General features: G+C 41.9%; 1 protein-coding gene across 2 annotated transcripts in view; it reads left to right on the forward strand.

The window, feature by feature from the left end:
• The window catches only part of CPQ (carboxypeptidase Q), a 181,048-nt gene extending 159,325 nt beyond the window's left edge, over positions 1–21,723 (forward strand). The window contains exons 8-9 of one of the 2 annotated variants that reach the window (XM_086742491.1): positions 20,022–20,178; positions 21,381–21,723. In XM_086742491.1, coding sequence (XP_086598617.1) covers positions 20,022–20,178; positions 21,381–21,393 — 170 coding nt within the window. In that variant the 3' untranslated portion in view covers positions 21,394–21,723. Of the gene's footprint in view, positions 1–20,021 lie in introns of both variants that reach the window. The other variant, XM_086742492.1, reaches the window with a different exon arrangement.
• The last annotated feature ends 1,574 nt before the right edge of the window (positions 21,724–23,297 follow it).

Genomic DNA, 23,297 nt, shown 5'->3' on the forward strand with positions numbered 1-23,297 from the left:
GGACAGTGGGATAGAGTGCACCCTCAGAAAGTTTGCCGACAACACCAAGTTGTGTGGTGCCGTCGACACGCTGGAAGGGAGGGATGCCATCCAGAGGGACCTTGACAGGCTGGAGAGGTGGGCCCGTGCCAACCTCACGAAGTTCAACCAGGCCAAGTGCAAGGTCCTGCACCTGGGTCATGGCAATGCCAGGCACAAATACAGGCTGGGCGGGGAATGGATTGAGAGCAGCCCTGAGGAGAAGGACTTGGGAGTGCTGGTGGATGAGAAGCTCAACATGAGCAGGCACTGCGCCCTTGCGGCCCAGAAGGCCAACCGCATCCTGGGCTGCATCAAGAGGAGCGTGGCTAGCAGGTCGAGGGAGGTGATTCTCCCCCTCTGCTCTGCCCTGGTGAGACCCCACCTGGAGTACTGTGTCCAGTTCTGGAGCCCCCAACACAAGAAGGACATGGACCAGTTGGAGAAGGTCCAGAGGAGGGCCACGAAGATGATCAGAGGGCTGGAGCACCTCTCTTATGAGGACAGGCTGAGAGAGTTGTGGCTGTTCAGCCTGGAGAAGAGGAGGCTCCGGGGAGACCTGATAGCGGTCTTCCAGTACCTCAAGGGGGCCTACAAGAAAGATGGGGAAAGGCTGTTTAGTAGGGCCTGTTGCGATAGGACGAGAGGTAATGGTTTTAAAATAGAGGGGGGTAGATTTAGATTAGAAATTAGGAAAAAAATTTTTACGATGCGAGTTATAGAACACTGGAACAGGTTGCCCAGAAAGGTGGTGGAGGCCCCATCTCTGGAAACGTTCAAGGCCAGGCTGGATGAGGCTCTGAACAACCTGATCTAGTTGGGGATGTCCCTGCTCCTTGCAGGGGGGTTGGACTAGATGACCTTTGAAGGTCCCTTCCAACCCTAACTATTCTATGATTCTATGATTCTATGATTCTATGACTGCAACCCCCATTCCCTCTTCCCCTCTGTGCCACTTGGGGTGGGGAAGGTAGTAGAGATAATGTTAAGCTTGGGAAGAGGGAGGGGTGGAGGGAGGTTATCTTGTTCTCCGTCTCATTATCCTGCTGTTTGTAGTAATAAATGAATAGTTTTCCCAAGTTGAGTCTGTTTTGCCCGTAACGGTAACTTAAGATTAAGATCCTTAAGATTTTCTGCCTGTCCTTATCTCAAACCTCGAGCCGTTTTTCTTATATTATCTCCCTCTATTTTCTCGGAGGGTGGGGGGAGTAAGAGAGAGACTGCGTAGTCTGGTCCCGATCGGGGCTGAACTACAACAAATGGGAAGAACTGCAGGTAAGTAGGAGAGCACCTAAAGTGCAGCTCAAAGGAATGCCAGCCACTCCAGCCAGCAAGTTGGCTTCATCGAGGGCCCAGCTTAAGTGTCTCTATGCCAATGCACGTAGCATGGGGAACAAACAGGAAGAGTTAGAGATGTGTGCACACCTGCAGGGCTACGACCTTGTTGGCATCACAGAGAAGTTGTGAGATGGCTTTTATGACTGGAGTGTTGGAATGGGGAGATACAGGCTTTTTAGGAAGGACAGACGGGGGAGACAAGGAGGGGATGTTGCCCTCTATGTCAACAACCAGCTGGAATGCATGGAGCTCCACCTGGGAATGGATGATGAGCTGATAGAGAGCTTATGGGTCAAGATTAAAGGGAGGACAGGGACAGGCGACATTAGAGTGGGGGTCTGCTACAGACCACCCAACCAGGAGGACCGAGCAGATGAGGCCCTCTGTAGACAGATAGGAGCAGCCTCACAGTCCCAAGCCCTGGTCCTCATGGAGGACTTCAACCATCCTGATATCTGTTGGAGGGACAATACAGCAGGGCAGAAGCAATCCAGGAGGTTCCTGGAATGTGTGGATGATAACTTCCTCCTGCAAGTAATAGAAAAGCCAACGAGGAGAGGTGCTATACTGGACCTTGTTTTCACCAACAAGGAGAGGCTAGTGGATGTGGAGCTCAAGGGCAGCGTTAGCTGCATTGACCATGAGATGATGGAGTTCAAGATCCTTAGGGCAGCAAGGAGGGCAGACTGCAAGCTCTCTACCCTGGACTTCAGGAGAGCAGACTTTTCTACTTGGCAAAGTACCATGGGATAAAGCCCTGGCAGGAAGAGTGGCCCAAGAAAATTGATTGATATTCAAGCAGCACCTCCTCCAAGCTCAGGAGCGATGCATCCCAGCAAAGAGGAAGTTGGGCAAAAACACCAGATGGCCTGTGTGGATGAACAAGGAGCACCTAGACCAACTGAAAACCAAAAAGAAAGCCTACACAGGGTGGAAGCAAGGACAGGTAGCCTGGGAGGATTAAAGAGAGATTGTCCGAGTGGACAGGAATCAGGTAAGGAAGGCTAAAGCCCTGACAGGAGTAAATCTGGCCAGGGAGGTCAAGGACAATAAGAAAAGCTTCTTTAGGTACGCTGTGGATAAAAGGAAGACCAGGACTTTTTCTCCGTGAGAAAAAGTGGGACCGGGTTACCCGGGACATGGAGAAGGCTGAGGTGCTCAACGACTTTTTTTTTGCCTCAGTCTTCACCAGCAAGGCCTCCAGCCACATCACCCAAGTCGCAGAAGACAAAAGCAGGGACTGGGAGAATGAAGAACCGCCCACTGTAGCAGAAGAGCATGTTCAAGACCATCTAAGAAATCTGAAGGTGTATAAGTCCATGGGACCTGATGAGATCCATCCATGGGTCCTGAGGGAACTAGCAGATGAAGTTGCTAAGCCACTGTCCATCATACTTGAGAAGTCATGGCAATCTGGTGAGGTTCCCACCAACTCAAAAAGGGGAAATATAATCCCATTTTTAAAAAGGGAAACAAGGAAGACCTGGGGAACTACAAGCTAGTCAGTATCACCTCTGTGCCTGGCAATATCATGGAGCACCTTCTCCTGGAAACCATGGTAAGGCACATGGTAAAAAAGGAGGTGATTGTTGACAGCCAACATGGCTTCACTAAGGGCAAATCATATCTGACTACTTTGGTGGCCTTCTATGACAGGGTTACAGCATCAGTGGACAAGGGATGAACAACTGACGTCATCTAGCTGGACTTGTGCAGAGTATTTGACACTGTCCCATATGACATCCTTGTCTCTAAACTGCAAATACATGGATTTGGTGGACGGACCACTCACTGGATAAGGAATTGACTGGATGGGTGCACTAAAATAGTTGTGGTCAATGACTCAATGTCCAAGGGGAGACCGGTGACAAGCGGTGTTCCCCAGGGGTCAGTATTGGGACCGGCCCTGTTATCATCTTTGTCGGTGACATGGACAGTGGGATAGAGTGCACCTTCAGCAAGTTCACTGACAACACCAAGCTGTGTGCTGCGGTCAACACGCTTGCATTAATAGCAGCCCCTGGAGAAACAGGCAGCAGTCTTGTAGCTGAACTTTGTACCTACCCAGTTCATACCGATAGCAAGCAAGACATAGGGCATTCTCATTTTGTTGTCCCTGTTCACAGCCTGTACACAGAAAGCCGCAGAAATAGATGGCCGCTAATGACTGAAGTCCCCAGTTTTAGCAAAGCATAGGTTAATTCCTGGGGTGGTTTCTTTTTTTCCCCATGCAAAGGGGCTAGGAAGGTTCCTCAGCTGTCTGCACAGAAGTGTCACTGCCAGCCTTGAAAATTATCAGCTCTCCAACTACCGTTACTCTGGAGCTCCAACAGCATGAAGGAGATGGGCTCTGACAGAGCAGCTCTCGCCGTGCTGGAGTGTGAGAACCACAGGCTGAACTTGTCAGGGCTTCGACACTCCGCTGCTGTAACTTGTTTTCTTGACCTGAACAATTTTAGACCTTCTACCTTCTAGCTAAGAAACAGATTTCACTGTGCAGCTAAAACTAATTGATGAGTTTTAGACATCTTAATCATGAAAACATGCCAAATTATGCAAGTCTTTAATTTTAAATCCCCAATATGTGCTAAATGGGAAGCATTGAGGAAAGGTAATTAGTCTCCCTGCCTCTTCCTTTAGTTCCTAATTACTATGGGCACTTTTCTTGTCCACCAAAACCTCCTGGCTACATTTTAGGACAAATGTTAATGTGCAGTAACAATTAAAAGCACAAGCACTGGATGCTGTTGAAGCCTCCCAAGTGCTCTGCTTTTATGTCTTTTATTTCAGGATGCTTGGGGGAAAGAAGGGATCATCACACAGTTTAAAATGTCATTTGCTTTCTTTCTAGTTTCCATGCAGACCCTCTCTTTTGATCAGACAAGTAGCTGCTAGGAAACCTATTAATGGTGAAATGATTTTGAGATGTGGTACAGTGCTTGTGAGAACATTATCTTGGTATCTGTAAAATCTTTTTCACTCTAGTGACAACCTAGTAACAATTCAATTTCACTGTCCTTTGGCCCAAGCAATGACTTCAGGTTTCTAATTAGAGAGCAAGAGGGAAGGGACTGCACGTGGTCCTTGAGCCTTGAGCTAAGAGAGTGCTAAGAAACACTCCTGTAATAATTTAGCAGACACAGCTCCTCTGCCTCTGTGGAAGTGGGCAGGGTCATTGCTTCGCCCGTGTCTTGTGTTGGTTTTCCCCAACCGGCCATCTCTTGGCTTCACCTCATTGAGCTGTGCGAGTCATGGCTTGGGCCCCTCTATCAGCCCTCCTTACATCCTACCTGAACAAAAAACATCTGCCTCCCTGTTTTACGTGTAGAGCATCCTTTCTGTAGCAAAAAAAAAAAAAAAAAAAAAAATAGGACAGTATTGAATACATGTCCCCATTGTGGATAGCATTATTCTGTGCCTTTTACTGCTTTTCTCTGGTCATTCTCTTTTCCTTTTTGATTTGCAGTGCATTTTAAGTTCATTGAGACAGGAAAAAGTGTGATTGCTCTTTCACTGTTTCAAGAAGAGGATATTCACTAAAATAGATGGCTGTAAAGGCACTCTGGGTGCCTCATCTAATTCCAGATAAGCCTTGGGCTCTCAATATGCAGCAGAAGACAGAATCTAATTATTGAAGTAATTATTATTGCCTTTTCTGCTACACCATGTTCTTCCAAACCCAGAGCCTCTTTTGGAGTCACAGCTGTGGACCCTGCTGGCAGCGATGGGACGTGATGGCAGTCTGTCAGCCTGGGAACAATTTGACTGCACTTACCTGGAATGAGTCACTTATTTAAAATCTCACCTGTCTATTTTTTGACCCCAAAAGGAATACATGACAGCAGAGAGTTTTCCCTTCTTCACTCAATGCATTCTGATGTCAATGGCTGCGTTTCTGAAAAGGTGGTGCTTTTTTTTTCACCTCTTCTGAGGAACCTGATATGAGCTAAGGCTGAGGTTGGGCTATTCGGGACTAATGAGACCTGCTGGTTTTTCATCCATGTCCATCCTTGTAGGAGTGGGAAATGGAAAGTATTCAACCAATAATCATGCAAGACTATGTTTCAACAGAGGATCTTAAAGAGAGAAAAATCCTCCTCCTCTTCTTTTTTTTTTACTATCAAATGCCTGTCAGTTTTAAAGTGAGTATGTAAAAGTAAAGTGAGGATGTAAAAATAAAATAAATATTGGACAGAGTGTTAAAAATTTCTCATTCAGATGTTATTTTTAGGTAACACCTTTAATTCCAGTTTGACTGAATAGTTATTGCAGTTCTTTGAGTTCATAGCATGCCATTCTATTTTAAGAGTGCACATTTGGCTTCTGAAAGGTTTTAAATTGTGTGGTTTGGTATATGTATATGTATATGGGTTTGATGTGTAAAAAAAACTTCAACTTCTGTATTTGAAGCAAATGAATTGTCATATCTACTCTTTTGCAATGAAAGCTGAGTATTTTGAACTTTTTGATAGACTCTAAGGTTCATCAGTATTCTCTGATTTCTCTTAATGATGAACATCATGAATAGGGAACATTTTCATTGATTTAAGAAGTGTTTATTAGTACAGTAATCAAAAGGAAGGTGAGTTGGTGAGGACAGAGATCTGAATCCATCTGATCTGTTTTAATGTCCCAAGTGCCTTTGAAACGGGATTCTGGTTATGAAAACTTGCATTTGGGGAGCCTCCGATGAAAGGCAAGTGTAGCAATGCAGAGATTAAGATTTTTGAAGGAATTTATAAAATCATAGCTTCTTTCTCTTAAAATAAATATAATTGTTTGGTAATAATCTTGCATAAAACACATCACTTGTTCTAGGCTGCTAACAGTCATCACTACTGTTTTTTTTTTCCCCTTTGCATTCGGCTATAGGTGGTGTTTGGATGTAACATCATAAACAGCTTTGTAAGTGGCTGTTTGCACTTGATTTCTTTGATTAAATCCAAATCTGAGTGGCTTCAATTTATACAGCTGTAGACACTGTTGAAAGCTTTAGCATGGTCACAATGTATCAGAAGGATGGCAGAGAATGTTTAAACTAATTGAAGTTTGTTTACTTTTTATTGCATAGAGTCTGCTCACTGTTACCAAATTACCTGCATTTGTTGCATCATATGTAAAACATTGTGCTGTTTGGAGCTGCTTATGAAATTTCTGTAAAAGCTGCACTGAGCACCATAAGCATGTACTTTAAAATGGAGCCTTGGACATTTTTTATTCCCAAATGCTGAAAAATATGTGTTGATTCTTGATTTGTGCAAAAATATGATTGCGATGGAGATAGTCAGATGGCATCTGGAGGAGGGTTTTCAAAGCTATGCTCACAGCTCAGCATTTTGATGCCTTGTTCTGCTCCTGTAAAGTTTCACACAACGAACCTTTGCTTTCCTTTCCTGTTTTAAATGGGGCCTTCACCCATATAAATTTAATATGAATGAAAACAAAAAAAAACCCCCTCAATTAATAAGAAAACAACATGTTCTGTGCATGGTAATACAGAGAGTGCAATAGCCCAGGGCAAATGCTATTTGCACTTGCTGGTAGGACTGAGGCTCTGTTGCTGAAAGCAAGCAGGTTAAACTTTCAACTTAAGAGTAATTCTCAGCTTCTCTTAGTGTTCTTTCTAAGCTTGTGTAAGTTCTGTTTCAGTCTTACTGTATTTGCATTTTGACAAGTCACTCACTGCGTTTGCACTGTGGCAAAGTAGCTATCACAGCAACTCGAATTTACATGTTGGAAGAATCATGCTCGTTAGGGACATTGCTTTATTTATTCTGCCTCCTTCTAGGATTAGTTCTGCTCTGTGGATTAGCGAGAGCCCGCGTACAGTTACTGATGCACTGCCGAGTCAGAGCAGGTGTGAGGAATTTCTGTTCTTCCCTCTCTTAAAAGACAAAAATTCTTTCATTTCCCCTTTTCTTTTCCCAATGGGGTCCCATGTAATTTCATGAAACATTAAAACAGAGAAAGATTCTGAGACTGCAGACAACAGTGTTGCAGGAAATGTCTTGATTCTTTTTTTTTTTTTGTTGAAGTATGTTGTTTCTTTGCAGCTTTGCTGACAAAAAAAATATGCAGTTTATTGTTTAAGAACATTGAGTTGTTAGTCAGAATTGCTTATTTTCCTTTGTGCCACTTTCTGTTCACAGCCTGTGGGCCAGTGGGGAGGATTACTACTATAGCTTTGTTTCAGAAGTGTGTCAAAACTGCCAGATCTGAACAGCCCTGAACCTTGCTATAAGATAAGATCTCAACTTTGTTTCAAGTACCTCTCTGTTTTTCTATTAATAATGAACTAGCTAAATATACACTCATTTGTAGATCAAATGATAGAGGTATTTCATCACCAATATCTGGAGCATCTAACATTTATTAGGAAATAACTTGTATAGGTTTAAAACTCAAGTCTGCATTAATCAGAGTAACAACAGGTATTTTGAACAATATTTTATTGTCATAATCATAGTATTGTTCCAGCCTCGTCTAATGGTCCTACATTTAAAGTCCACCATGGCCTTGAATTTGATAGTTTCAATGGGGTATGTCAATAAAAAGATTGTAAAAACCATTGCTTATCCAGTTGGTGTGGTTGCTTATATGCACAGTTGCTGTTTATGTGATATAAAATATAACAGACTTGTAGTTTGCTTAGGATGTGTTTTATTTACAATAGAGTGACCATTTTTTTTTCATAACTCGTTAAGCACCAGGATGGTCATTAAGAGGCTTTGTTCACCATCTGAGTAGAGGAGTCAGCTACCTGCTGGGGAGGGCCCTCCAGGAACCTTGTGATTAAACATCCAGTTATGATCGTATCTGGGAGGGAAGATTAGAGCCTAAAGGGAACTTCAAGGGAAAGCCACACGTTTCCTCTCACATCTCCAGCATCCTCATGGAAAGCAGACCTAAAGGCTTGCATTAAATTGCATTTCAAGTTTGGCTTAGGAAATAGCTCCGTTCATTGTAAAATACATGGCAGCTTCTTGGACTGATTGAAAATGTGAGTGAATACAAAGTTACTGCCAACAGAAAAGCTACTCAAAACCCTGATATATGCGTCATTCCACGGTTTCCGCTCCTCACATCCAACCTTCCAACTCTCCAGGGGGTGCCTGTTTCCACCAAATTTCTCTGGTGGTTTGGAAGTTGTTGGCACAGGGCAGAGCAATGGCATTAGCACTGGGCATTAGCAGGAAGATCTTTTGCTAGCAGAGGACAGTGAAGAAACCACTTCAATACTTAGGATTTCTAAGCAAGTTTGTAACATGAGCTACATGGTGGTATTATTCAGAGTGTGTAGAGGTATACAGAAATGCATTTAGTTAGGAAAGATGGTTTACATGGGTCTCAGTCTTGTAAAGTACTTCACTTGACCCTCATGTCTGACATTTAAAGCTTAATGACATTAAAATAAATCACATGCTCAGACTTTAACTGCATGCTGAACTCAGGCATAAACAAAAACATGAAAAAGAATTCTAAATTACAGAAATTGTCGATGTTACACTGATTTTCAACCCTCTTACTCAGTGTTTAAAAGAGAATGCAAAGTGTAAAGAATTTATAAATTCAACAACCAATTTTAATAGAATTATAGAATAGTTTGGGTTGGAAGGGACCTTTAAAGGCCTTCTAGTCCAACCCCTCTGCAAGAAGCAGGGACATCTCCAACCAGATCAGGTTGCTTAAGCCCCCTTCAACTTGGTCTTAAATGTTTCCAGGGATGGGGCATCCACCACCTCTCTGAGCAACCTGTTCCAGTGTTTCACCACCCACATTGTGAAAAATTAATTCCTTATGACCAGCCCGAATCTACCTCTTGTACTGGCCCCCTTCAGGTACTGGAAGACCACTATAATGTCTCCCTGGAACCTTCTCTTCTCCAGGCTGAACAGCCCCAACTCTCTCAGCCTGTCCTCATAGGACGGGTGCTCGAACCCTCTGATCCTCTTCATGGCCCTCCTCTGGACTTGCTCCAGCAGGTCCATGTCCTTATGTTGGGGGCTTCGGAGCTGGACACAGGACGTGGGATCTCACAAGAGCAGAGTAAAGGGGCAGAATCACTTCCCTTGACCTGCTGGCCACACTTATTTTGATGCAGTGAAGGATGTGGTTGGTTTTCTGGACTGCAAGTACACATTGCCAGCTCATGTTGAGCTTCTCATTTACCAGTACCCCCAAGTCCTTCTCCTGAGGGCTGGTCTCGATCCATTCTCTGCCCAGCCTATATTTGTCCTTGGGATTGCCCTGAAGCCATGTGCAGGACCTTGCACTTGGCCTGGTTTAACTTCATGAGGTTTGCAGGGGCCCACCTCTCCAGCCTGTCAGGGTCCCTCTGGATGGCATCCCTTCCCTCCAGTGTGTTGACTGCACCACACAGCTTGGTGTTGTCACTGATCTTGCTGAGGGTGCACTCTGTTCATGTTGCCGACAAAGATGTTAAACAGGGCCGGGCCCAATACTGACCCTCGAGGAACACCACTCGTCACCTGTCTCCACTTGGACATTGAGCCATTGACCATAACTCTTTGAGTGCAGCCATCCAGCCAATTTTAAAACTATCAACTTTGTTAAGTTGTCTCTACATAGTATATGTAGTCATATACCTCATTTTTTAAAAAGTACAAATGAAATAAACTATAATAAAATATACAGAATCTATACATACATATACAGACATCTAATACAGGTGTATGACCCTCTAAATTGAAATTCCCTGACTAGGGAATCCCATAAATAGGGATCTGTGAATCCTTGAACCAGAGTGGCTGCAAAGCAAGGGAGGGGCTGCAAAGACAGAAAATACAAAAGTGATGGAAGAGTACGTGTAGCTTTTGAAGAAAGAAGTCATGCCTCACCAATCTAGCAGTATTTTTTCAAAGGAGTTTATGACTGTTTTTGTAGTTAGATCTGGTCAGCAAGGTACAATTGAGTCTTCAAAAGCTCCTGGATCAAAGACCTTTAGAGAAATAAGCTACTGTGAGATAAGAGGTATTTTCCTCTTCCAGAGTAATACCTGATTAAAAGAACGTATAAATAAATTGTCAGTCTTCATAATGGAGAAAGGCTTTATTAGGCTGCCCAGCCACCTTTTTTTGGTGCTTTGGATGTTCACAAAACTCAATGTTAGCTGCAAAGGGGGTGAATGGCAAGAATAACGAGTTGGCAAAGTTTGCTGATGACTACTTCAAATATTTCATATCAAAACTGATGCTGACTGTGAAAATGTGACTTTAATCTCATAGTGGAAAATGCCTAAGCAAAACAACAGCCAGTGACGTTTCTGTGTCAACAAATGCAGGGTAATGCAGTATATGTGCTGTGCATACGTAACAGGATCCACGTGAGTTATTTTCAGGAAGAATGATCGGGGAATCACTGTGGATGATTGTCTGAATTTTGCAACTCAGTACCCAGCGATGGTAAAAAATACAGTGTTTTGTGCAGTCGGGGAAGGAAGAGAGAAGAAACAGAAAGCATCCGTAGGTAATGTGTTGTGGTATGCCACAGTCACATCAGGAGTCCATTCACACACTGGTGTTTGCAGACAGCACTGGGCTTTTCACCTCAGAAATGGTGAAACACCGTTTGAAAAGGGAGAATCCTCAGCAACCTGCATCCTCAGAGATATTAAAAAGTTTCTGTATGAGCACAATGCTTCAGTTTGGGAAAACATTGCTGAGTTAGAGTGTGATAGAAGTGTATTAAGCCATCAATGATATGAAGAAGGTGAACAAAGAAAGGCAGGGTGCTACTGCAACATCTCATGAAGTGAGAACTGTAGCGTGTCCACGTGAAATGCTCAGGCGCACTGTGCATTGCCACAGCGAACTGTGGTGGGCAGAGGTGTAAACAGATTAAAAAATGGGATTAGTGAGCCTGTGGAGGAACTCTCCATCCCAGGCAGCCAGCCTGCAAGTGTGAGCTCATGTTTGGGCAGTGGCAGCTAGGAAGAGTCAGCCTTTTCTTTTCTTTTTTTTTTTTTTTTTAAAAAAAAAAGAGCATTGCTGATTTAAGACAGAGGGTGGATGAGTGGAGGAAGAGCTTCCAGTGCCTTTCACTGTTGAAGCTTCATCTGTTGGCTGTGGTGTTGGTTTTTTTTTTCCAGTCAAGGGCTGTTTAGGATATTATTTTAGAGTCTAGTCAACCTATGGAGTAGAACTGCTTTCTTCCCTGAGACATCATTTCACAGGATTTTATGAGAGTTTAGATTGAATCCCCAGCTGTCACTGGTCCTCTGCCGCAGTGAGTGAAAGGTTAATGCGTTGCAAAAGTAACTGTGATAATCCTGAGCTGTAATTTAGTCTGTTTAGTGTATCCAGAGGATTAATTCTCAAATGCATTAAGCAAAACAAGAAGTAATGCACACTTCATATTGTCTCCCTTACACTCTAGTCTCATTTAATTAGCCACTGAAACAATCGACTGAAAGCTTTCCCTCTGCCTTGTTGTTTGAATCATGAATTTTAAAGACTTTTGAGAGAATGACTCAGGAGGTGAAACAGCAGGGCTTCTGATGTTATTTATAAGCTCTGTACTGGAAACTGTTTCGGTGTCTGTAGCCATGAAACTCAAGCAACTTAGCCTGGAATTTCATCATTTGAGACTAAATGACGGGAGAACTAATGCCGTCAGCGCTCCACTAAACAACGTGAGCATTCTCCGTTGCCTCTGCTTACTTGAGAAATGGATAATGAAATAACTGGGATTAAAGCAGCTATCAACTGCAAATTATCCCACGAACGAAGAGGTTAATATGTGAACCAAAATACATGCAATGTGTGTCTGCAATAACTGGATTTTCATTACAGTAATGGTTCTGAAGACTGAGTTTAAGCGAGGACAACGTCTGTGCAACACCTGGCACAAGGAGCCAAGCGCTCCACGGGGCTTGCAGCAACGAGGATGCTGTGGCACGTGGAGAGCCTTCCAGCCAACCCATCCCAAACAGAAGTTCCATTGCAGCAGATTTACCACTTAAGATTTGTGACTTTGACAGGTTTTAGAAAGACACAAAATGAAAATTAAAAATAGGATAAGAAATTATGTTCCTGTTCATGTCTTCTGTTTTTTTTTCCTTTAGTAGTTCTTTGACACATATCCTTTGAAGGAAAAATCATGTGTCTTCCCACCTCTGCCCTGCAGTTTTGACCTTTCAAAATGAAATGTCTGGGGCAGCAATGCTTTGGCTATGAGAAGTGAGAGGCTATTGATGCTGATTCTGTACAGACAAAAGTGTACCCCCACAGCCCCATTTCATAGGTGTGTAGAGGCACAAAGCTGAGGTAGCACTCTGGTGTGAGGAGGAGAATGCTCTTATCTTCAGTATTTATGCTTTCCTGGTACATAGCAGTTTTTAACTGCATAGAAGATTGTGATGTGTCCCTTTGCCTCTTTTTGTCTTATTTCTAAGTACTTGATGTAAAGGAAAAAGAAATACACATTTCATCAGATCTTGCTTAGTTTCCAAGGCATTGCAGTTTTTTAGAATATTCCTGAATAGTGTCATTGGCACTAAAAATGTGCAAGATTGGAATAAACTTGATAATGAAGTAAAGGAGTTTTTCTTGTTTCTTAAGGAAAAAGCAGGAACCAAAGGAGTCTTTAATAGATGGGGCAAAAGGGACCTGTCCTTTGTAGCCAGGAAAATCACTGCAGAAATAAAAATAAGTTTTCAGATTGAGTGTTTGTGTTGACATCTTGCTACAAACAGTAGCTTTGATAGTATGCAGATTTGTCTTGACAGGGAGATGAAGCTCAAACACTTAGGTACTTGGAAGCTGGAAGAGATATACACGTTATCTTTCTTTTAGCTTCATAAACTTTTGGAAACATTGAGCAAAATATGCCTTGTTAAGGCATTTCCAACTTTGCTGTTAGGAGCTACAGCTTGCTCAACAGGGCACTGGCCTAAGCTCAGATATCTGGCATCTATTCCTTTCTCAGCTGCTGTGAGAAAATGAATGTGCTATTTCATCTCTGCACGCCGCTCTCATCCTGCAGTCCCTCTTGTCTGTTTAGAGTGTATGTGCTTCTGAGCTGCAGTCTTTTTATTTGCAGAGGGATATAGTGGAGTGGCAATTCTGCCAGCTCCTCTAGGGACTACTGTAAAATGAAATCTAAAAAAGTTATATGTTGTTGTAATTTATTAGCATATTAACTTCACTATATATGGCAATGTACATGTGGAGGTCAGTATCCCAAAGATCTAACTGTAATATTGAAGATCCAGCACACCCAAGAGAGGTTATACAAACACTGGGGAATTTCCCATCGTATTTGAAAGTTTCATGGAATAGTTGTGTTGTGAAGTTTACTTGAAAGCAAAGACAACTGCGAAGCCATTGATAGGGCTATACAGCAAATGTGTACTGACTTCAAGACACAAATTTGGCTTCCTTTGGCAATTAAATGATACTTGAGATATAATAAAGAAAAGGTAGGGAGGAATGTAATGCAAAATGTTTCACACTGAAAAAATGCTTTGCATTACGATATGCTTTCGCCATGAAGATATCTGTGTTTTATGGAAACTGCCTTTATAATCATTCTGATAATCAATAACTAATTTTCTAGTCATTCTGATAATCAGTAACTAATTTTCTAGTCATTGTTTGCCCAAATGGCAATAATTTTAATGCTTAAATATCTGGCAATAGAGTTTAATTCTAATGATGACTTATCACAGCAGTGCATATGAAGGTAGTAGTGCCTGACGCTGATTGACAAGAAGCACTGGTCATCATTGACATACTCATCATTCATTTTGTGGTTCATTCATCGTTTTACCTCAATAGGAGCATCGCATCTTCTTCAGTTGGCAAGAAAAAAATGTGGCAGTTTATTAATGTATGAAGAACTGGTGTTTATTGTGGACATGTTGTAAGGCAGGTAAATTAATCTGCTAATTAATATTCACATTGTACATTTCATGCTGAGACCAGAAGCTAGAAGGGATGGGCTGTTTTTCAGAATTTCTCAACGTGTGTGTGTGGATTTTCATCAAGATACTCTTACACAGCTGATTACTGAAAATACATTGTCAGTATCAATTACCAAAGCAGCTGCTTTTACCTGCCTTATGCACTGCATCAGACTGTGCATGAAATGGCTGATTATGAAGTGAATTCCAGACATGAATGAGCTTGAATTGAAGAATTTGTTTATGGCGTGTCAGTTATAAGAGATGTCTAAATGAGCCAAGGAGATAGCACTATGTGTTAGGGAGTCCCACAGAAGGGTTGATCAGGCACCTCTTGAGATCATCTTGTCCAACCCCCCTGCTCAAGTGGGGTCAGCTCAGCAGGCTGCCGAGGACCATGCCCAGTCAGGTTTTGAATATCTCCAACAATGGAGACTCCATAGCCTCCCTGGGCAACCTGTGCCAGTGTTTGACCACCCTCTCAGTAAAAAAAAAAAAAGTATTTTCTGGTGTTCAGATAGAATTTCATGTGGTTTGTTTTGTGGTCATTGTCTCTCATCCTGTCAGATGGCACTGCAGAGGAGAGCCTGGCTCCTGCTTCTTCATTCCCTCCCATCTGGTATTTATACACATGGATAAGACACCTCCCGAGCCTTCTTTTCTCCAGGCTGAACAGCCCCAGCTCTCTCAGTCTTTCTTCACATGAAAGGTGCTCCAGTCCTTTAATCACGTTAGCGGCCCTGTACTGGACTCCAGTAAGGAGCTCCAGAAGAGCAGATGAAGAGATGCCATTTCTGGAGATGGTGTCCCTGGTGCAGTGTCGCAGGAGGTGGTATATTTTATTCCTGTTCCATGAGGTAGCCACCGTCTGGGGCTAGGAAACAAGGATCTGATGGCATGTTCGTGACAGTACCTCAGGCAAGTCACAAACAGGACAAATGGAGAGAGAGGGTGGAAGGGTTGACAACGGCAGCAGCAAAAGGATGACAGACAACAGTTGTTACATTTGGATGCTGCTTCTGGTAACAGCAACTGTAATTCACATTAACAAATTAAAAAGCAGTGGACTGTTCTGGTACAGTTTAAACCATTGCATTATTTTTCTTACAACTGCATGATAGCAAATCAATTGATGAAGAAATACCTGTGCTCGGTGGCAAAGCTTGTAAGATGGCAAGTCTCAGAAGAAGGTGCAGCACTTGGGGAAGGGAGAAGGGATATATAGTATTTATATTTGAATTGTGTGTAACAAGCCTGCAATACCTAGGATCAATATGTCTCGTAGGAGCTGGATTTGATCACAGGACACTTGCCTGCCATACTAAGGGTACCCCTGTGATTAATGATTGTGTCAGCTCAGATGACACCAGTATCACCCCAAACCCCGCAATGCAATTTGGGTTTTCAGCAGGCGTTTGGTCATACAAGAGCATATGTTGGTTGCGCACATTTTTAAATTTATCACATTTATAGACTAAGTTGATCTGGTTGGCAAGTGCTGCCCTGCTTTATAACCTGAGGATAAAATCGGTTTAGTCGGCAGCCTGCTCAGCATGCAGACTCACTAATAGGTCAAGTATAAGGAAACGATCTCAGGAGGAGTAGAAAGCAGAAAAACAAGACAAAATAAAACCCCACAACCTCTACAACAAAGAAACCAGAAAGCCCAGCCTGACAAGTCAGAGGTATTACTGAGTGTTTGCCTCTGACCCTACTTATGCAACTCATTCCCACAAGGGACAAGTAAGGTGGTACCTCGCTGTGACAAGGAGAACTCTGCTTGAAGTTCCCAAAACACACATGTGGCACTACAGAATAGTGGACTGCTCTGCCCCAGCAGCTGCTCTGAATGTGAGATGTATCTTCTCTGGTCTCTCCATCAGACCCATGTCAATGGGTCCCACCAGGCACCTGGGGAATCACAAGTGGTGCTAGGTAGCTGCCTGTGGATAACTGAACTGCACCGCTGCACTGAAAAGGGTTTCCTGCTGCTTTGTAATGGAACTACAAATTATCTATATATTACTTTATTGAAGCTGTAAATGATTAATTATTTTCAGTTTTTAATTTCCAGTATTTTTTATGTATTCAAATAGTAAGTACAGCATTTTTGGCAGTGGTTTTTAACATGCCCTGTTTTCGTGCCCACACCTACTACATCCATCTAGCAGCAGTTTCTCACTGATTTCCTTACTGGCCAGCAGTGTTCCTCATGTGATTCACATCACTGTAAATGTGAACAGACTGAAAAAGGACAATTGAGACAGGTTGTTTGGCAAACATCCCCCTTTTCTTTATGGGTGTCCTTGCTCTGCAAACACAAGGAAGCAGCAAAATGCATAAAACGTGACAGTGGAGCACCCAGCCCATCGCTTGTTTTTCTGTTTGAGTATTGGTTCCACCTGGAAATCAGAATTAAATATGTGAGACATACCTATATAACACCTCCCATCTGAGGATTTTTAAGTACTTAATTAGATGTTTCAGACTTTTGTAAGGTTGTATGCTATCCCTTTCTAGGTGGCTAGCATGAGTATGGGTGAATCATTTATAGGTCTACGAGACATGGCTACTTACCTGTTTTACTTGACTACTAGCTTATGTATCTGGCAAAAGTAAACCTCAATTTGTTACTAGCTGTTGTTCCTGAGGGAGATGTTACATGATAGCAACAACAACAACAAAAAAAAAACCCCTTAGATCAATTTTAGGTGAAAAAACAAAAAGATTAGCAATTGGAGTTTTAAAACTTGTATCTAGGTGAATTTTTCCCATTTCTTTCAAGCTTCTGGAAGTGGCATGTTTGGCTTTCAGGCAGATTTTGTTTGAGAAGGGTTAATAATTCAGTGGCTATTGAGGATACAGTACAGTCAGCCAGCTGATGTGCTCTGAAACCTCACTGTTTGAAGCGTTATGCAGAATTCTCTCTCTGCCCCTGCCTTCTGTAGGATGGCTGCTTGTACTCACAGCATTGCTTCTCATGTTAGTTTTTTAGGAAAGGGGCTGTAGGATCCCACAGACTTTATTTAGGTAACCCAAGATCACTGCAGTCTGAGGAGCCTTGCAGAACTTCCTTCTTCACGGTCATCTGCAGGGGTTGATCTCAGTCCTGGATGCATTTACTGGCGAAAGAGATTCTTCAGTGTCTTGCCGCAGCCTGGTGACCTCTGGAAGCCATAAATATCTCTGAGCAGCTAACATCAACATGGAGGAGTCTCAAGTTTGGAGCAGGAGACATGAAAATTGCTTGCAGTCATATTGTGCCCCAGGGTGTTTCATGTCTAGAGGCTTGCGTGGGGCCCTCGGCTGTAAACTGTTCTTGTGCTCAAAGCCAAGAACATGGATTTTCGCTTTTGTTTCTAATTATGTAGGATAAAACTGCTTTCTTATGGTCTTTTCCTTAGTCTCACAAGATATTTACAGGTCACCGACTTCAATGCTAGCCCAGAACATGAAAGAGACAGCATGGCCAGTTCAGGAACCCTTCGACATTCCCTCTACTTGCACACTCTGACGTTTCTTGCGCAGTAATTGCTTGATGTCAAAGTCAGATCATTTTCTGATTTTTAAAATCAGTTTAGAGAAACAAATGCGTTGCAGCATTTCAGGGAGTTAAACATTACAAAGCAAAGAGTGTTTACCCTTGTTCCATTCACAGAGATAAAACACTACTCTCTAAATCCATAGTTACTGTGATTAGTGAAATGTCTACAACAAATTCCAGGCAACCAATTTTTGTCTTGAGTCTTATAAAATTGTTCAAAAATGGTAATGAGTTTGCCTCGGTGGTTTAACTTGTAATGTGTCTGTAGTGCAGGAGTTCATCAGTTAAAGAATTTATCATAGTTCAACCTTTTTGTGGTTTTATATATTTGAAAGAATTCAGAATCAAAATTTAAAAGTGAATATGAGTTGACATAAATTCAATGCTGAAATTATTGGAACATAATTCAGCACCTATAACCTACCCAGTCACTTCTGTGGGATCACATTGCTTCAAGTCAGTGGCAAACAAGTTTCTTAAGAGCAAGAAGAGCCTCCTAAAATAAAATAAATTACAATACTGTATAACCATATGCTAAAGCATTTGGTCTTTCTGCATATCATCTCTCTTATGAAGGGATCTTCATCTTGGATGGAATTATAAAATGCATTAACTTTCTTTTCCTTCTCTCTAAAATAGCAGTGAAACAAGCAGTCCAAGTCAGTTCCCATTACAGCAATAGATACGTGCCTGTTAACCACGGTGAGAGCTGGACTGTGTCCTGAATGGCTATACAAGTGATCAAAAGATATGTATTATAGGAATGTACAGTTATGCTGTGAGAAATTTTGCTTTCATTCTCTTCAAAGGTTTCAGGCATCTCAGTGAAACCAAGAAAAATCACAACAGTAAGTCTTATGAGCACACGAGTTTATCAAAGCCTTCGTCATCTGCACTGCGTGCAAATAAATATATGAATAATTTATTTACTTCATCTTTGTAATCAAACAATCTTGGTGTTTTTCTGCCTTACTTGGCATGATAAGAGCCCCCTTGGCTTGTGTTTCTGCCTGGGGCCCACAGCTCTTACTGTGAATTCACATCAGTGCTTCTTCTCTGGGTTTGATGACCCAGCAAGGAGGGGGTCCTGTTGTGCGAGGTGGATCCTACCCTGGGAGCTGTGCACCCCCTAGCACTGATCAGCAGGCAGGCCAAGGGAATCCACACAAAGGGACTGCAAGCAGTTGATCAGTATGGAGGGGGAAAATACCACATCTACTTATGTTCAAAATTTGGGATGGAGTTCTGTTAATGATGGAAGGTTTGTTGAGATTAAAACAAATTAGATGGAGGCTGATAAAACCAGAGAAGAAAAAACAGTAGTAATGAACTGGGAGAGAAGAAATTGCAAGGGGACAGGGGGTCAGAGAGGGTCAGTGGGGACTGGACCAGGCAGAGAATGGCCAGGGTGAAAATACGCCACCAGCATCTCTGCTGCAGCACCTGATGGGGCAGCAGCTTCTCCTGCTCCTCTTGGCTTTGGTCTGCCTTGGGGCCCTGAGTGATGCCTCACCAGCCTTATCTGTGCTCTCTGAGCCCATGTGGCTTGGGGAAGAGTAGTCCTTTCCCTGCCCGTGTGCCCCCAAAGGGGTTGTTCCAGAACAGGAAGAACTGTGTTTTCACCCAACTTGCTTCTGCCCCAACTGATGAGGACTCCTGACAGCAAGGGTAATGTAGTTCTGGGCAATCTGGGTTATCCCAGGTTGTCTGAAAAACTGCTTTGAGACAGCACATCCTTGTGATGAGCAGAGGCTCAAAAGCAGAAGCAAATTCCAAAGCTTTCCCCAACACAAATAACAGCAAGAAGAGGATCCATAACTCAGTTGTAACTCATGATGGGAGCAGTGGGATGAAGAACAGAGGAAGCACTACTGCATGTGAGGTCACAGTAGGGATTTTCCTGCTTGGACTCTGGTAGCCTTACAGAAAAATGGATGTATACTGTTGCTGAGGAAACAAGTCCCCCAGGGGAAGGTTGGCTTTTCCCTGGTGTGAATTTTTGCTGCCTCGTGCTCACTCAAGTCAGTTAACCTAAAACCTACAAACTACACATGCCAGGGCTCTGTGCAGTTCTTATGTGGAGCTTTATACAGTTGCATGTGGATTTAATCATAAACAGCCCAGGAATGGATTCAAGTTTATATTCCTCTTCAAATATTTGTATTCCTATAATGGAACATTGCCCATTTTTCTCTGTAGGTGCCAGCTTGCGTGATGACCTCAGTAAATACTTCTGGTTTCATCATTCTCAAGGGGACACGATGACAGTTCAGGATCCAAACCAGATGAATCTCTGTGCTGCTGTTTGGACTGTTGTCTCCTATGTAATTGCTGACATGGAGGAGATGTTGCCAAGGTAATAAAACAGCAAGAAAGAAGATTTCTGTTCTTCAGTAAAGCTTGTGAGTCCACTAATGCATGTGGTCTACAGCTGTAGGAAATTCTGTTTTTCAGCCTGATTTTGTGCATTATAATGTCTGTTTTCCTCAAAGCACATGCTCTTTTACACATTCCTCTTTCTTTTGGCTGTTTTGATATCTTCCATTTGTGATTTTCACTTAAAATTTCTTCTTTTAAGTAGTATATAAATTTCTAATGAAAGTGTGATGCCTCTTTGACTATGATCCATTTGTATGCAAAGTGATCCTGTGCAGCAGAAAAAAATATACCAAATAAATTTGTTGCATCAGAATAATTAATGTGTTGAGTTAGCATACACATTTATGGGTTTGTTTTCTGTCTTTCACTCTATGTGTTAGAATGATGTACTATTAATAAAACAGCCCTTTCTTTTTTCTTTCTTAAGATAATACTGTGGTTTCTGTATGGTTTTCAGGTTATAGGACAAATTAATCTTGGCTATTTTAATGCTAATATATGGTAAAGTGGTCAAATAATGGTCAAAAAAGCTAAAATGATATGGCTTTCAATAGTTCACTCAGCTCCCACTGTTAAATCTTACTAAAGGTTGCTTTATGCAAGACTCAGATAAACCAGGACACAAAGGATAGGAAGCCAACCACAGGACTCGCAGATCTCCTGCCTTTCTTTGGGCACTGCCCCGTGGAAAGCTGTGCGTGTCCTTTCCTTTCTGATGGAAGACTTGTCCTGGTGACACACAGAGAATTTCATATGGCAGTTTTTCTCGGAAATGCCACAATGTTTCAGAAATGGCATCACAGCTGTGATTTGTGACCTTCACTGCCTGCCAGCTGATATCCCAACAAAGTGTAAGAGCAGATTTTGATTCAGGCTGCTGAAGCCATTCGCAGTTGCCCCTCTCTTGCTGGGATTTCGCCTGCCTGGAAGCCAGGCAAGAGGATGCTTGTACATACACACTTTGATGGAAGAAATAATCTGGGAATTTGATTCTTGTATACTTTGTTGTTTTTTGGTGTGGTGTTTTTTTTCCTGCTCAAAGATTATGAGTATTCAGATGATTTTCCTGAGCATCTGGAGAGCAGATATAACTGGTGTCAGGGAATATTTTAAGGCATATGATTTCTGCTCATTTATGTGTGACATGATCCTTGTTTGTGCTTTTATGTTTTACAACAGGCAAACTTACTGATGTGAATAACTACTGCAATATAATCAACACCAAACAACTAATGTAACGAACAACACAGAATATTAAACCAAAAAGCAGGCAGTCCCTGATGCTGTTAATCAACTCTGTGGTGAAGCACTAGCTGAATAATGAGCCATTCATTTTTATAAAATTAATAACCATGATACCTGTTTACCATTATAATAGCAGTTTTACATTAAATTTATTAAATATTTCAATTTTCCCTCCGCATAATTTCAGGAACATAAAAGCTACTTGGAGATACCCTGCTTTTTCTTTTTAAAGAAACAGTATTAAAATAAAGTTTGCAAAGATTTCTTCTGCTTTCAAGGCATGATGCCTGTGCTTGTTTTTTCTGATTTGCTTGACAAGAGCATAGCTGGTGGTGCTCACCACTGACAGATCCTCAGCTGTCTCTAAATCCAGCCTTTTTTACCTTCACAGAATATTACTGACTCTTCCCTGAACTGTGTTCCACATCTTTTTCCCTCAAGGTATGCCACTTTGTGCATCAGATATTCGGAAGGGTTTTCTGTGAAGTTACATTTATTGTTACAAATCTTAACCTGTCCTTACTTGTAAACAGGGTTTATTTGTGTTTTTCTCCATTGCCTCAAGTCAAACAGCGAACCTCTGGAGTCAAGAATACTCGGCAGAGAAGAACGCTGTGGTATGCACGTGGTGCCACAGCACATCCTGAGATCTGCTTGTTGGCTCCTAGGCTACATAAGATAGGCCATAAGACCATGATGCCCCTGAAGAAAATTTAATCTTCACATCAATTTCAGATAATACACAGTTCTAGACAGAAGATCTACAGAGTGGATTTTGAAAAAAAAAAAGTTAAAAAATCAAAATTGCCATCTTGTTTTTAAATAAATACTGAAATAAAAAAAAATTCTGTTCTCAAATTGAAAACCAAAGATTTTTTTTACATGTAAAAACAGACTTTGTTAAAATAAGACATTGTCTTTTTGATTCACCAGATCTTTTTTGTCTGATTTGTAATAGTTCTCAGATATAAAAGGTCAGCTGTTCACAGTGCTGTCCTGGTAATCTGGCTGTTCAGATGTACCTCTCTCAAAAATTTCCATTAATGGAGAGATGCTAATAAATTTATTTCCTTTCCTGGCGGATTTTTGAACCCTCTGTGCAATAGCTTGTCTTTATCCCTGCTCAGTGTTACGCTCAGCAATTACGCTGTTTCAATTGCTGGCAATTAAACATATAGCAGTTAGTCAATTTTCAATTCAAGAGCACTTCTGAAGCGATCCAGGTATGCCAACAGAACTTTGCTTTCCACTTGCATGCCACCTTTGATCTTTGAGAATCTTTCTCAACTTTATTTGAGAAAGTAATATTTATTTATTTATTTATTTATATTACTATTATTGTCATGATCAGTTGCCATCAATCTGTGCTTTTCATAAGTATTTTGACGACATTCTTAGGTAAAGGGACCTTGTGTACATTTTCCTCCAATAAAATAAAACACTCTCAGCTTTGGACTAGATTGCTTTTTGCCTGAAAAGATCTGTGAGCTGAGAGTTGAAAAAACAGCAGTAGTATTTAAATATATGTCAAAAATTTAAATTTCAAATAAACATTTTCCTCAAGGTATTACTAATCTCTTGCATCTGCTGAGAAGAAGGGAGGCGCCTGGGTAGCCTTCCTTTCTACTGCAACTCAAAGCTTTCAGACATAGTTACAGAGGGACGAGGCCAATACATTATTCATTTACTCGACTAGTATAGCACAAATGCTGATGAAAAAATCTCTTTTCAGTACTGCATAATGTAACATAGGTAATTTTGCCAGTAAGAAAAGAAGAATTGCAGGATAGGAAACCGAGTTGGTGCTTTTGTCCTTCATGTGTCAAGACATTATTGGACTTTCACTGTGTG

This window comes from Chlamydotis macqueenii, chromosome 2, assembly GCF_036417535.1.
Source record: "Chlamydotis macqueenii isolate bChlMac1 chromosome 2, bChlMac1.mat, whole genome shotgun sequence".
Taxonomy (NCBI): domain Eukaryota; kingdom Metazoa; phylum Chordata; class Aves; order Otidiformes; family Otididae; genus Chlamydotis; species Chlamydotis macqueenii.